Raw genomic sequence first — 16,616 nt, forward strand, 5'->3', positions numbered from 1 at the left:
AAAAGGCAGAGGAACCAGAGATCAAATTGCCAACATCCGCTGGATCATGGAAAAAGCAAGAGAGTTCCAGAAAAACATCTACTTCTGCTTTATTGACTATGCCAAAGCCTTTGACTGTGTGGATCACAATAAACTGTGGAAAATTCTGAAAGAGATGGGAACACCAGACCACCTGATCTGCCTCTTGAGAAATCTGTATGCAGGTCAGGAAGCAACAGTTAGAACTGGACATGGAACAACAGACTGGTTCCAAATAGGAAAAGGAGTTTGTCAAGGCTGTATATCGTCACCCTGTTTTTTTAACTTATATGCAGAGTACATCATGAGAAACGCTGGACTGGAAGAAACACAAGCTGGAATCAAGATTGCTGGGAGAAATATCAATAACCTCAGATATGCAGATGAAACCACCCTTATGGCAGAAAGTGAAGAGGAACTAAAAAGCCTCTTGATGAAAATGAAGGTGGAGAGTGAAAAAGTTGGCTTAAAGCTCAACATTCAGAAAGCGAAGATCATGGCATCCGGTCCCATCACTTCATGGCAAATAGATGGGGAAACAGTGGAAACAGTGTCATTTTTCTGGGCTCCAAAATCACTGCAGATGGTGACTGCAGCCATGAAATTAAAAGATGCTTACTCCTTGGAAGGAAAGTTATGACCAACCTAGATAGCATATTCAAAAGCAAAGACATTAATTTGCCAACAAAGGTTCATCTAGTCAAGGCTATGGTTTTTCCAGTGGTCATGTATGGATGTGAGAGTTGGACTGTGAAGAAGGCTGAGCGCTGAAGAATTGATGCTTTTGAACTGTGGTGTTGAGAAGACTCTTGAGAGTCCCTTGGACTGCAAGGAGATCCAACCAGTCCATTCTGAAGGAGATCAGCCCTGGGATTTCTTTTGAAGGAATGATGCTGAAGCTGAAACTCCAGTACTTTGGCCACCTCATGCGAAGAGTTGACTCATTGGAAAAGACTCTGATGCTGGGAGGGATTGAGGACTGGAGGAGAAGGGGATGACAGAGGATGAGATGGCTGGATGGCATTACTGATTCAATGGATGTGAGTCTGAGTGAACTCCAGGAGTTGGTGATGGACAGGGAGGCCTGGCGTGCTGCGATTCATGGGGTCACAAAGAGTCAGACACGACTGAGCTGAACTGAATGGATCAGGTATAGTATATATTCTAATGAAAGTGTAAGTGAAGTCTCTCAGTCTTGTCTGGCTCTTTGCGGCCCCGTGGACTGTAGCCCACCAGGCTCCTCTGTCCATGGGATTTTTCAGGCAAGTGTACTGGAGTGGGTTGCTCTTTCCTTCTCCAGAGAATCTTCCCAACCCAGGGATCGAACCAGGGTCTCCCACATTGTCGGCAGATGCTTTACCGTTTGAGCTACCACGGAAGGCCATAGGAAAGGAACCTCAAAATTATTAGACCAGTTCTTATACGGTCAGGAGAGAGAGGAAGGTCCCTAGGTTTTTACTACTCTGGAATGTTAGCAAATAACCCTAGAGAGAAGTCCCTAAATCTTGCTGGAGGTACACATTGCTTCTAACTTCCAAGGTGTCTTTGCTGTTTAATCATCCTTTACCCAAGTCTGCCAGTGGTCTTTGTTCAGAAAGCCTGGACCACCCGAGATGTGAAAGTGTTCCTGGGAAACTGTCTTCTAATGCCACATTCTAATGAACTTACTGAAGTAGAAAAAGCTTGTAGAGGAATGTAAGCAGTGTAAATTCAGAAAATTATTACAAAAGCAACACACCTCTATAATTACCCTCCAGGTGAAGAATTATTAGTCACATTTACAAAGTCTTCTATGACCCCTTCCAATCACTAGCCCACTTTCCTGACTTCAAACACCTTGAAATAATTTCACCTAATAAATTTGAAACTTCATGTAATTTTTTTTAACTTCATTTTTTACATTTACTAGCATCAGTGTCGTTTTTGTGATTAGCTCGTTTATTCCATTATTTTATTGCTTTAATGTATGCAATTTTGAAAAGTTAAGTATGCATTTAAAGAAAAGGAGCAGCTAGTGGTAACTTGTTCTTCTGATATAATTACTAAAAAGTAAAAACTGTATTTACGTACACATTCCTTTCTTAATTATCAAATTATCTAAAAATCACTTACATAAATAAGTAAAAAATGGTCCCTGTGTTGTCTGCTTCTTTATCCCTGGCTGATTACTCACAAAGACAGCTGGCACCAAATGCAAATTTTTACGCATCCAGTTGCTTAAAATAAATTTCATATTTATTTTATAAAAATATAAGAATAATATAAGCATATTTTCATCATTTGGAGAGCTCCTCTGCCTAAGAGAAGTGAAAGTTTTAGTCACTCAGTCTTGTCTGACTCTTTGCAAATCCATGGACTGTAGCCCATCAGGCTCCTCTGTCCATGGGACTTCCCAGGCAAGAATTCTGGAGTGGGTTGCTATTTCCTTCTCCAGGAGTTCTTCCTGACCCAGGGATTAAACTCAGGTCTCCTGCATTGCAGGCAGATTCTTTACCATCTAAGCCACCAAGGAATTCCTATGTAATTTCAAATTCTACCAAATTTAAGGTTTTTTCCTATGCCTCTTAACTTGATTATAGAGTACTGATGTTTCATTTTTTATCCCTAAGAGAAACTGTAAAAATCAGAAATCCATTGTTAGTGTAAGTTTCCTAGAAACCAGAACCTGAAACCTATCCATACCTCTCAAATATTCACAAATTACAAATATTTCTAGACCTGTTCCTTCTCTGAGCATCAGATCATGGATTGAAAAGAGCTGAGTATTAGTGTCCTTGGATCACTACACCATGGATGAAGCTTATTCCTCGGACTCACGACTTGTATTAAAAGGAACAAGAAATCAACTACAGGAGACTGAGAATTTGAAGATGGCAAAGGATAAATGTACAAAGATCTCAGTCTCAAATAAATTCAGCTTTGCCTGAAGCTCTGTAATGGCGTAGGACATGGCAACCCACTCCAGTAGTTTTGCCTGGCTAATCCCAGGGACAGAGGAGCCTGATGGGCTATAGCCCATAGGGTTGCAAAGAGCTGGAGATGACTGAGCATGCAGGCACAAAGCTTTGTAAATCTAATTAGATTTTTTTTTTCCATTTTCAAAATAATGGCGTTTATTCTAGGGGAAAAAAAATAGACTTAAGAGAAGGATTATCTCCTTTGGAGACATGGAAAAACATAACCAAAGAAGTTAAATCAATGTGGTATAGAAGTATTCCTGTATTTTATCAATATATTTTTAAAAAATGAGTTTGACATCATTTTACATGGTGCCATCTAATCTCTGAAGAAGCAAAAAAAAAAAAAAAAGGTTGAAGTAAACTTCCATGTTGTGGGTTCAGAAAGATGCATAGTAAAGTATAAAATTACTTACTAATACAAGTGGGTTGACTTGACCATCCACCTTGCAAACACTGAACTGTCCCTGACGTTTTTCCATCTGCTGTTGTATATCCTGGTTTACACTTATATTGTGTTTCTTTATTCACAGAATAAGCATATTCTGACTCAGACAAAAACCCATTGGCAACTACAATATCTGTTTTTAAACATTTTTCTGAAAAAAAGGAAAATATAAAAAATTTATTAAAATTTTTCATAATAAATCAATGAAAGAAAAAGAAAAACATAAGCCTCCTTTCAGGAAAACCACAGCCTAGAATTATTCTTGCAATCCACATTGTTAGTTTATTAAATCCTCAAAGAAAATATTTTAGGAAACTATATAAAATATTTTACATAGAATAAGGCACATTAAAAATAAGTGTGTTGCTCTAGAAAAAGCGAGGAAAGAACTCTGGCTGGAGAGTTTTGTTATGCCCAAGAGAAATCCAATTCAGTTATTTAATAATTTCCTATAAAGAATTATGAATGATTTGCAACAAATTGAGCCCTTTGCTTAAAGTTTCTACACTGGTTTGGATTTCCTTGAGAGTTTGCTGTACTCAAACGGAGTTGTCAGGTTTTGAAATTCAATTCTTGGACTTTGGTTGCCATCACCCCATTAAATGGGTTGCAAAAACATTTGTACCATAAGTGAACATTTGGAACATATGAACATTTGTACATATGGAACATTTGTACCATAAGCTTATACAATGTGAACCCTGTTCGGTCACTGGACATTTCAGATATGATATCAATAGATTTGTTCTTTTATTTTATGTTTTTGGCAAATATTGGTCATGTTTAAGCCCTCCGTAATTGTAAGAAACCATAGCCTCACTGTTTACTGAAACACTGTTGTCATTCAAGCTGTTTTAGAGTCTGTTTCCTAAAAGATTAAATATTGAAGATGTGGAATGATTTTGATAGCATAATTGCTTCTTTTAAAAGCATACCAGAAGACTCCACTTCCTGTAAGATGAAGTAGCTGGTGTCAGCATTTCTTCCCACCGGTTAAAAAGCTAGAAAACTGGACAAAACGCATTTCCAGGAAACTGGAAACGACAGTGCAGGTCCATGATGATCAAGAGAAGGGAGATAAAGTCCAAACCCCAAAGCATATCACTGTGAGCGTCCCAGCTCCCAGGGAGGAGAAGCCAGGCAGAGTCCCGCGGTTTCTCTGAGATGAGAAGAGGGCGATGAGGGTTTTGGAGGCCTTGGCAGCTAGAATTTATAGGGCTGACAAAGAATGGCGCTATGATGAGAAAGAGCTAGAGAAGTTTTTATGCCTCCTTGAATACACCGTGCAGGCATAGAGTTACGATAGGAAACTGGAAAGATGATTATAAATTATTATAGATTTCATATAATAGAAAGATGATTATAAATTATTATTATGATTCCAGAGGTCTGGAAGATGCTACCATGTTATAGAGTTTCCAAATGAATTGTTTTCCAGATTTTAAATCAGTGACAGACATAACTCTCACAAGTACAAAATTTTTAAAACCTAGAAATTGTTTATTGAATCAAGCATGTGAATTTAATATGAACACAAAAGGTTAATTATTAACAATTGTCTTAGTTATAAGACATTTTAACTGGTACTGGACTTTTTTCTTTTTAATATTTTAGTTTTCTAGATATTTATTCTCAGCTAACATGATAATTTTAATGCACCGAACACAGAAAGTGGGTGTTACTTTAACATAAAGGTACTGTCCTCAAGTGTTTGTACTCTTGTTCAATGCTTGTTTTTATTAAATACATTTGATTCATGTAGGCAGGCAGACTATGCCACTTGTACATCCCTTCAGAGACAGCTGTAACTGAAAAACAAATGTGTAAAATAAAAGCAAGTGGTGAAATCTCAACTTAAGATGTGACAATAGATTTATTTCTTTTTTTAAAAAATCACAACATATTCCAGGATTAGAGAAGATGGCATTTCACTTACTGGTGGAGATGCATTCCGGAGGGGAGGACCAGCCCCCTTCAGCACAGGTAATGCTGCCCTGGTTATCCGGGAGACTGTAGCCCTTATTGCAGGTAATTTGCACAGTGGCGCCTTCCAGGTATATTTGTCCCGAAGATGCAGATTGACCGTTTTCCACAAAAGGAAAGAAACACACTCCTAAGGACCAAAAGTTGTTTAATGTACCAGATGGAAGTGGTAAAACAATAGTAAAATACATTTGCACTTTACAATATTTTTTAATGGAAAACTTTCAAAGCTAAAATTAGGTATGAAAATAAAATTTTAAAAGAATTTAGGTTTTGCTGCTGTATTGATGAAATACATACTTTTCATATATGTTTCATACACAAAAGGAAATTAACATTTCACTCCATTGTTCTATGATTTTTATAATAAAATATTTTATTTTTATATGCTTTTCTAGGTATAAATAGTGTTTTAATATGTTTCTCTCTTAATTTTCATAAATATTTTTTTATAGAAAGACCATTATTATTACCTTTGTCCGCTCATTTATTCTGCCCCCCCATTGTTTTTGTTTTAGTACACTTGTTACCTCCTGAGTACGCTCTTCACATTTATTGAAGGATTAATATAGACATAACTTTAGGCACAAAAAAAGTGATCTATGGAAAATGTAAAAGTGGAGATGTGATCCTCTCAATATTCAAGAGAATGTACATTTCAAAAGAGAATGGATATGTACAAAGACTTTTTTTAAAGAAAAAATTATGACCAGGCTGATAACAAATGAATATTAGGATATAAATATTAGGAGTGAAATATATTAATGATCAGTTTTAAAACTTACAACATGAAAGAAAGTTCATATATTCATTATTCCTTTGGTTTTCAAAAAAGGCTTCTCAAAACATGAAGGACTGCATCTCTCATCTTTGCTGGCTCCTCTAGTCCTCGTCCCTGGGACTCTCTATCAAGACCTTGTGAATCCCGCTGCCGCATCCTTCTCCACTCCCCGAACGCGTCACCCCCATCAGGCCTTTACTCACTGAGACACTTTGGAGTCGGTGACCATCCGCCCTCTGTGCATGTTATGGGAGTCCAAAAGTATTTTGAAGGAGGCATATAATTATATTCACAGGAATAATAGAAAATTTTCCCAGGAGAAACTGGGAAAGATGCCTTGTATTTCTTTTCATTGTACAGAATTCCATGGTTTATTTTTGGAAAATCACAATGTCTCCCTGGGAAAAATAAAACAAAACTGAAGAATTAAATATGAATCTACATTTATGAATCATTAAATCATATTTTAATCATCTTATCAATATTTTTTTCTTTCAGCTAGCTTAAATTCCTTTAGCTTAATGCCCTCCGGTGTCCTAATTAGTTAAGAACAAAGAAAGATCTGTAGTGGTGAGTACTGGCGCTAGTGGTAAAGAACCCGTCCACCAGTGGAGGAAACATAAAAGACTCAGGCTCGATCCCTGGGTCAGGAAGATCCCCTGGAGGAAGGAATGGCAGCCCACTCCAGTATTCTTGCCTGGAGAATCCCATGGACTGAGGAGCCTGGTGGGCTACAGTCCATAGGGTTGCAAAAAGTGACACGACTGAGCGATTTAGCACAAAGCACATTGTCAGTGAAGGTGCAATGTAGATGTTGGAGTCATGTGAAATATAACGTCCTTTGCAGTATCTTCAAGAAGAAAATCTCCCACAGGTTGAGAGCCAGCAGAGTGGGACAGCAGTAAGACCTCGCTGGTGTGCAGGATGTGCTGGCATCTCCACTCACCTCCTTTCTCTACTCTGCATCCTAGTCCTAGGTAACTCCACCTGAAGTCTCTGTCTTGTCTGTATTTTCCTGGCACATTGAAGATGAAGTGTTTTGTTTGTTTGTTTTCTCTTTATTTGGAAAAAGAAAAAAGCAACTTCCAGAAACTCAGCTCACAAATTAACCAGGGAAATTTCCCCTTTCCGCTTATCTAGAGGTGATTTTCAACGTTGCACAATATTTGAAGCTAGTAATTCCCATAGTATTTCACTTGTGAAACCTGAAGTTGCTTATCTAAGTGTCTAAAATTTTACATTAGATGGTTTTGGAGGGGGAAAAAACCAAAACCCTCACACACTGATAGTGAAAGTCGAAGTGTTAGTCGCTCAGTGTTAGTCACTCTTTGGGACCCCATAGACTGTAGCCCACTAGGCTCCTCTGTCCATTGGAATCTCCAGGCAAGAATCTGTAGTGAGCTGCCATTTCCTTCTCCAGGGGATTTTCCCAACCCAGGGATGGAATCCGGATCTCCTGCATTACAGCCAGATTCTTTACCATCTGAGCCAGCAGGGAAGCTTTCACTGATGGTAGTACCTCCCATAATTCTTTTACAGATATTTCTTGTCTGCCTGTCAAACTATAGTATTCGATTTCCATACACTTTAACCTACGTATTCTTTGCTATGCAGAATAACCTTGCTTCCATCCTCCAAATGTCCCTATTTTACCGCCCTTCAAAGTTCATTCTTCAACGTTTAGCAAATACCCTGGTACCTCAGCATTGGCACTCACTCAATAACTGCTTTTCGTAGATCTCCTTTACCCAGTCACCCACTGCAAAAGGAGAAAATGATTTCTCAAGCCTCGACATGCTGATAAAACCTTGTGAGCACATTTCCTACAGGACACACACACACACACACAATCTTGCAATCTACTTATTTGCGTGGTTTGCTTTCCTCACAGGACCCTGTGCATTGTAATGAGACATGGAGTTTTCGTTTTCTTTTGAACTTGTTGCTGCACAGTATAGGGTTTGATAAATATTTTACTACTGAAAGCATGAAGAATGTTGAATTATGCAAGTGTTAGAGTGCTTCTTTCACACTCTGGCCAGTTTCTCAATAGGCAAATAAACAGCAGTTGTTGCTGTTCCGTTGCTAAGTTATGTCTGACTCTGCAACCCCATGGATTCCCAGTCTTTCACTCTCTCCCAGAGCTTGCTCAAATTCACCTCCATTGAGTTGGTGATGCTACCTAACCATCTCATCCTCTGTCACCCTCTTCTCCCCCTGCCTTCAATCTTTCCCTGCCTTAGGGTCTTTTCCAAGGAATGGGCTCTTCTCATCAGGTGACCAAAGTTTTGGAGTTTCAGCTTCAGCATCAGTCCTTCCAAAGAATAGTCAGGGTTGATTTCCTTTAGGATTGACTGATTTTATCTCTTTAGAATCCAAGAGACTCTCAAGAGTCTTCTCCAGCACCAACACAAACTCACGAATCACTTAACTGTACAGCAGTCCCCAGCCTTTTTGGCACAAGGAACTGCTTTTGTGGAAGACAGTTTTTCCATGGCTGGGGGTGAGGGGTGATGATTTGGGAATGATTCAAGTGCATTACACTTACTATGCACTTTATTTTTGTTATTATTGCATCAGCTCCACCAGAGATCATCAGGCATTAGATCCCGGACACTGGGGACTCCTGACTTAATATCTATACAACTTTTGATAGAGTTTCTCTAAAAGTTCTAGGAGACTAGATTGAAGCTCGAACATCTTTTTACACTTTTTACACAATGCTGTCATTGTGCAGCCACTAAGTCATGTCCAACTCTTTGCAACCCCGTGAACTGTAGCCTGCCAGGCTCCTCTGGCCATGGGATTTCCCAGGCAGGAATACTGGAGTGGGTTGCCATTTCCTTCTCCAGGAGATCTTCTCAACCCAGGGACGGAACCTGCATCTCTTGCTTGGCAGGCGGGCTCTTTACAACTGAACCACCTGGGAAGCCCCTTAGATTTCAGGTTGTCAAAATTCTACACATGACTACATTTTATATTCATCTTCTTCTGCTTCTCCTCCCTCAATTTAGAAATCCTCTCTTAATGTCCATTCTCCATGGTGTTCAAAACAATATTTAACAGACACATAGGTTAAAAAGAATCAAATACACCCATACATACAGTTTTTCAGGATGTTGTAAAGGTCTAATCCTTACTTCAGGCTAACCAGAGAAGTTGGTATTTTTAATCGACTAAGCAATATCTGTTATTGGAGAAAAATACTTTTTTCCCATTAGCTAACTATAGTCCTCTGATTATAATTCTATGAAAAATATATAAAGAAATGAGTAACTTTCAAGTCTGTAGAAATAATGCTTTGCAACTTTTATAATGGTGGATCATAAAAGGAAGGAATTTTATAGTTCTTATTTTTTCTTATGTTAGGACTGAAGAGATTTTCCCAAAGAGAACAACTATGTGCAAAAATTAGCATCAAAAGAGCAAAATAAATACTTTCTGAAAATCAAACGGTAAAGCATATGACTAAAATCCCATTTCCACATACAGTTTAATCAGTTACCCTAGATCTTACAGGGTATTTCATTTGCAATTACTCAGATGTGATAGATTTTATTTCAACACAAAACAAGATGTGACATTTTTTGAAATACTGTGAGACATAGTATTTTTTATTAAAGGAGAAGTGGTGTACAATTTTTTTTCATATTAAACCTTGCTGAAAAGCTCAGAAGAAGCAAATAATTTATTGGTATCTCACTAGTTTTATTACATATGAAAATAAGGATATGCTCTATAGTTTCATTAAAAGAGATGACACTAATTCAGAAAGATAAATGTACCTCAAACTTCATAGCAGTACTATTTATAATAGCCAAGAGTTGAAAGCAACCTAAGTGTCCACAGAGAAATGAATGGGTAAAGAAGATGTGGTATTTGTGTATACCATGGGATATTACTCAACCATAAAAAAGGAAATCTTGCCATTTGTGACAACATGGATGGACGTGGAGAGCATTCTACTAACTGAAATAAGTCAGACAGAGAAAAAACTGTATGACCCCACTTACATGTGAAGATTTCAAAATCTAGAAAGCAAAACAAAAAGAAACAAGACAAAAGAAAAGCAGGCTCGTCATAAAACAAACGTGTGGTTGCCAGAGATGAGGAAGGCGGAGAGTGGGCAGGTGAAACAGGTGAAGAACATTAAGAGGAACAAACTTCCCGTTAGAAAATAAATAAGCCACAGGGATGTAATATACAGCATAAAGGATAGAATCGGTACTATTGTAATACCTTTGTATGGGGGCAGATTGTTATGAGAATTATCACGATGACCACTTCATAATGTATGTATGCAAACGTCAAATTACTCTGTAGTACACCTGAAACTGTTTTATGTCAAATTATATTTTAGTAAAAAAAAAAAAGATTTTTCTTTGTCGAGTGATGATTAGATTGAAACAGGAAATCCCTGAATTTAATAATATTCAAATCTTAAATTTAAAAAATCTACGAAAATTCAAACATATCGCAGGTGTCCGGGTTTTCTTGGTGTACTTTTCCTGGTCCGTGGCATTGGCATCGCAGCCTTCACGCAGAATGACACTGGCACTTTACCTTTTTACCTTTATCATAAGCAGATTTTTCAACATTCAGTTTCTCTCCAGATTTTGTATTTGGTGGCTACTTATATATCATAACTTAAAGAACATAGAAAAATTGTTTCATTCTATTTTCCCTTAATTGCATATTAGAAAATATTTTCATTAAAAACAAAAATGACGATCCCTTATTCCCAATATTTTCACCCCTGTATTCATTTATAAACATACGTACACACAACACACACATTTGAGAGAGGAACTCAATATTCAGAGCCGTATTCAGGCTTTCAACTTACCTTGTCCCCCCACAGAAGAAATCCATAAGATTAGAAGGACATGAGTTAAAAGCAACATGCCAGTTACGCCAGCAGCGTGTAACTGAAACTGGCCCTGCAGTGAAGCTGCTCCTCCCAGTGCTGCTTCATTTACAGTTATGAGCATGACTGTGAATTCCGTGCATTGCCAGGAAGCCAGTGCAGCGAAACCCTTTTGGTAAATATCAAAGTTCACACAGGGGAATGTGAAATCTCTAAATAATATCTGATCGGTGTTTTCACGTTAATACTCTGAATCCATCATTTGATATTTGAGCACAATGCTATTAATAGCTGTGCAACTTCTTTGTGGTCACACTAAGTTTCCCAGTTTGAACGGTTCAGAAATGGACCCCTGAGGAGGAGAGATGAAGCCCCTTCTTTCTTCTTGCTGGCCAGGAAGTGAGCTGTTTCAGGGCCAGCCAGGTGAAGGCCATCAGTCTTCATTTTAACACAGCATCAATCTGACAGTTATATGTTCTCCTTAAAGAGGTGCAAAGAATTAAGTTCCCTCTTGATAGTTTTCATATTTGTAGACATTTTGAAAATCTAGTCAAGAATAAGTTTTTCAGATAAAGCTTCCTGAAAATCTTGAGAAGGTTATATTTCAAAGTCATTTTGTTTAGGAAGGACTTTAAGAATGGCTATGAGAAAACCTGAACATAATCTTTCCCCAAAGATAGAAGTAAATGGGGGGAAAAAAAACAAACCCGCAAAACTACAAAAGCATTTATAGTTTCTGGAAATGGGTCAAAGAGTATACTCTTGAGAAATGTTTATTCAGTAAAAAGAGTGACTGCCCCCTGGCTCCTCTCTCTCGCCCTGGCTCAGAAGTTGCAGGCTGGGCGGCCAACCAAAACCCCCCTGGACTGGAGGTTTTGCTGCCTGGAGGGAACTCAGAGCTTGGAAAAATCTGGCCCCACTGACATCATAGACTGCAACAGAGAGTATATGTTTATTATATACGCAATCCCGGAAGACCTGCATCTCTAGCTGGTACTATTTGGGGCAAGTAAGAAAATGGCAGCTCAGTCAGCCACGTAACAGGGCGATTTGGAGACGGGGGCAGGCAGCCCAAAGGTGCCCACTAAGATGCCCCTTGTTGCTAGTCAGAAGTCAACGGATATGCACACGACTGCTCCATCAGAGAAAGCGGAGAGAGACACCAGTCCTTGGCTAAATGTGGAGCAGACTTGTAAATTTCCTGAATTTTGTAAGCATTTCCCCAGGCCACACACTGTTCTGGAGATAAAGGTGAAATCCTTACTTAGTCAATATGTTTAAGCTAAACATCTGATCAGTTATTGTCTGACTACTAAGCTATGCTGACTCAAGGATGACCCCTAGGAAGTCAGATTAAAAAATAAAAAATTAAGCAATATCATCAAAATCTGCATACTGTGGGAAAATCACACTCCACAGAATTAGTCCACACTGGTCACTAAACAAATAAACAGTAGCAATTGCAGCAAGCCCTTGATTGGAGAGGATTCGTATGTATTACGGTATGTTGTCTAAAATATCTAGTTTTCAACAACCAAAAAAATGATGAATTTTCAAAGAATTTGAAAAGGAATAGGTACATTTATATGTATAACTGAATCACTTTGCTATACATCTGAAACTAATACAGCATTGTTAATCAACTATGCTCCAATATAAAATAAAAAGTTAAAAAATATGAGACATGGAAAGAAATAGGGAACTGTATGCCATACACAGGGGTAAAAGTTTATTTTATTCACATCCAAGTTATTCTAGTTTTACTTCCCAATATGTTGAGAGGAAAGATTGTCTTTCTCTCTTTGTGTTAGTTAGTTAGTTCAGTCGCTCAGTCGTGTCTGACTCTTTGCGACCCCATGAATCGCAGCACACCAGGCCTCCCTGTCCATCACCAACTCCCAGAGTTCACTCAGACTCACGTCCATCGAGTCGGTGATGCCATCCAGCCATCTCATTCTCTGTCGTCCCCTTCTCCTCCTGCCTCCAATCCCTCCCAGCATCAGAGTCTTTTCCAATGAGGCAACTCTTCACATGAGGTGGCCAAAGTACTGGAGTTTCAGCTTTAGCATCATTCCTTCCAAAGAAATCCCAGGGCTGATCTCCTTCAGAATGGACTGGTTGGATCTCCTTGCAGTCCAAGGGACTCTCAAGAGTCCAGCCATCTTATCCTCTGACACCCTCTTCTCTTTTTGCCCAGTGAGTCATCTGTTCGCATAAAATGACCAAAATACTGGAGCTTCAGCAGCAATATAAACATTTAAAGTTTGTTTATATCTTATTATAGCTGAAATATTTATGAATATCCTGCTCTTAGATACGTACAGCTGTCTTTTGGGAAGGGGGAGGGAAAGTGAAAATTTGTTCAGTCTTGTCCAACTCTTTGTGATCCCATGGACTGGAAAGCTTGCCAGGCTCCTCTGTCTATGGGATTCCCAGGCGAAAATACTGGGGTGGGTAGCCACTCCCTTCTCCAGGGGATCTCCCCAACACAGAGATTGAACTTGCGCCTCCAGCAGCTCCTATGTTGCAGGCAGATTCTTTACCATCTGAGCCACCAGGGAAGCCCACTCTGAACTTAAATTTCCAGGGATGGGAGAGGAGCTGGAGGTTAAATCAGTTGCCAGACATCAATCGGCTAGTTAGCCACGCCTATGCAATGAAGCCTCCATAAAACCTAGAGACCAGGTTCTAGAGCTTCCAGGCTGGTGAGAATTTGGAGGTCCCAGGAGACTGGCCCCAGGAAGAGTCTGGAAAATCTGCGCCCCACCCCTACACCTTGCCCTGAGTGTCTCCTCCATCTGACTGTTCCTGGATTCGATTCTTTTGTAAGAAACTGGGACTCTAATAGATCAAATGCTTTCTGCTTTTTGTGATCCACTTTAGCAAAGTAATCAAACTTGAGGAAGAGGTCATGGCAACCTCCAATCTATAGCCAGTTAGTCAGAAGGACAGGTAACAACTTCAACCTTCACTGGCTTTCTAAAGTGGGGGGGAGCAGTCCTGTGGGACTGTGCCCTTAACCCGTGGCATCTGGTACTGCCTCCAAGTAGACGGTGTCAGAACTGAGTTGAACTGGTATTGAAGAGTCATTTGGCTATGTGGAAAACACACACATCTTAATAAGAAAGTTGATTGAGCTACTCAAGCAGCATATTTCAGTCAGGATTGCAAACAGACTTACCCTCAGTAGGAGCAAACTGACAGTCATATGTGGTAACAGAAACTCTTCAGTTTTACAGACTTGGTTTTGCACAAATGAACCAAAGCTAGATTTTCCCCCCTGACTTTTGTTTCCCTTTTTTATACCATCCACACACCTGAAAACTGACCTTGTCAGGGTAACCAAACTGTGCCACCTTTTAAAGTATTACGGGAGAACCATGTGTTGACTTGCTTCTCTTGATGTATAACTATACTGTGTTAAGTTACATGGAATTCTGTATAAACTATCCTGTAACTTTGAGACACATGATAGCATTGTTGTTAATGGCACAGTCTTTAGAGACAAACTAACATGAATTTAAGCCCTGGCATAAGAATGGATAGATGTGAGGTCTTCAGTGGTATATTATGAATGGTGTGGCTTCCATCTCCTTGCCTGTGAAATATTTACAATCACATACTTGGTATTAATGACTTTGTGAAGATCACACATATTAATTATACCACATTTTGAAGCATAGTATATAAGTATCCAGGCGTTATTAAAATTTAGTTTTTCTTAATTTGACGTCTTCTTAGGCAATAAACTTACGCTCGGTGTTCCTGGGGCTACAGGCTTCAAGGGAAACTAGAAACAATCTCTTACTAGGAAGTCCTATCTCCAGAGACATACTGTGATCTTCTAATACTAAAATGAAGAAGAATATGGTGGAGAATGCATGCTAATGCTAATGCTAAGTCGCTTCAGTCGTGTCTGACTCTGTGTGACCCCATAGACGGCAGCCCACCAGGCTCCACCGTCCCTAGGATTCTCCAGGCAAGAACACTGGAGTGGCTTGCCATTTCCTTCTCCAAAGCATGAAAGAGAAAAGTGAAAGGGAAGTCGCTCAGTCGTGTCCGACTCTTAGCGACCCCATGGACTGCAGCCTACCAGGCTCCTCTGTCCATGGATTTTCCAGGCAAGAGTACTGGAGTGGGGTGCCATTGCCTTCATAAGGTGATCATACAATTTATTGCACAAATTACCTCGTTTTTAAAAGTAAACTTTATGTTTGGGGCTCACAGCAAAACTCAGCAGAAAGTACAGAATCCCCAAATAACCCTTGCCCTCCCAAACACCCTATCGTCCCCATCAACACCGTCCAGCAGAGAGGTGCATTTGTTACAATCAGTGAACCTAGAGTAACACATCAATATCACCCGAAGTCCACAGTTTACACTAGGGCTCATTCTTGGTCTATATATTCTACAGTGTGATAGTGTAATTTATAGGAAAAACGTATATTTGGCCATATGAATGACCAAATATATGAGAAGTATATACTTGGTTTTTATTCTGGCTCATAGCTCCCCAAATCCCTGAGAAGAAAGAGCAACAGAATATATCATCATTATGCTAACATTTTTTTTTAATAACACCATACTCCCTCACCAGTGGGGCAATATGTAACTGCTCCTCTCACAGAAAACAAAATCAGCTTGCAACTTCTTCTTTCTCCTTCCTTCTCTCACCTCCATCAAGCAAGTCTATTGAATGTTAAAATCTTTTCTATTTGTTCTTTTAAATATATTTAGAATTCTGCAATTTCATTTCAGCTTTACATTATTTGATTTCCACTTATAACCTAGGAAAGAAGGATGGAAGGACAGAAGGAAGGAAGAAAGGAAGGAAGTGAGGAAAATTATTAAAAGTCCACCAGTCGGAGAATAATTAAAGTATGTTACCTCCAGCTAATGAAATACTATTCAGATATTAGGAAGAGTGAGATCAATTTAGGTATACTGATATGGTGATAGGTCTATCATATATCAACCACAACAAAAAAACCCCGAAGGCTTAGGACAATAAATACTGGGTGATATGTAATATACACCTCAATAAATTCATATATATATATATATAAATTAAAATACGCATGTGTGTATGGAAACACACACTTGAGTGCCTAGTTGCAGCTGACGTGTGCACGCCTGCTCAGTGTTGTCCTGCATCTGGAAGACAGAGCAAATGCTTTTCAGAGATGTGCAGACTGAAGAAGTTTATCTGGGGTTTTCAGAACAATAAAGGAGCCTGTTTATTTAACTTCTATGCAGAGTACATCATGAGAAACGCTGGGCTGGAAGAAACACAAGCTAGAATCAAGATTGCCGGGAGAAATATCAATAACCTCAGATATGCAGATGACACCACCCTTATGGCAGAAAGTGAAGAGGAACTAAAAGGCCTGTTGATGAAAGTGAAAGTGGAGAGTGAAAAAGTTGGCTTAAAGCTCAACATTCAGAAAACGAAGATCATGGCATCCGGTCCCATCACTTCATGGGAAATAGATGGGGAAACAGTGGAAACAGTGTCAGACTTTATTTTTCTGGGCTCCAAAATCACTGCAGATGGTGACTGCA

General features: G+C 39.1%; 1 protein-coding gene across 1 annotated transcript in view; it reads right to left on the reverse strand.

Moving 5' to 3' along the window:
• The window catches only part of F13B (coagulation factor XIII, B polypeptide), a 64,976-nt gene that overhangs the window by 21,442 nt on the left and 26,918 nt on the right, over positions 1 to 16,616 (reverse strand). Inside the window, exons 13-16 of the mRNA XM_010831136.1 lie at positions 11,034 to 11,297; positions 6,391 to 6,585; positions 5,360 to 5,536; positions 3,392 to 3,574 (exon numbers count right to left, since the gene is read on the reverse strand). Of these exons, the coding sequence (XP_010829438.1) occupies positions 3,392 to 3,574; positions 5,360 to 5,536; positions 6,391 to 6,585; positions 11,034 to 11,297 (819 nt within the window). The remainder of the gene's footprint in view (positions 1 to 3,391; positions 3,575 to 5,359; positions 5,537 to 6,390; positions 6,586 to 11,033; positions 11,298 to 16,616) is intronic.

Source organism: Bison bison, unplaced genomic scaffold (genome assembly GCF_000754665.1).
Source record: "Bison bison bison isolate TAMUID 2011002044 unplaced genomic scaffold, Bison_UMD1.0 scf7180017864524, whole genome shotgun sequence".
Classification (NCBI taxonomy): Eukaryota; Metazoa; Chordata; class Mammalia; order Artiodactyla; family Bovidae; genus Bison; species Bison bison.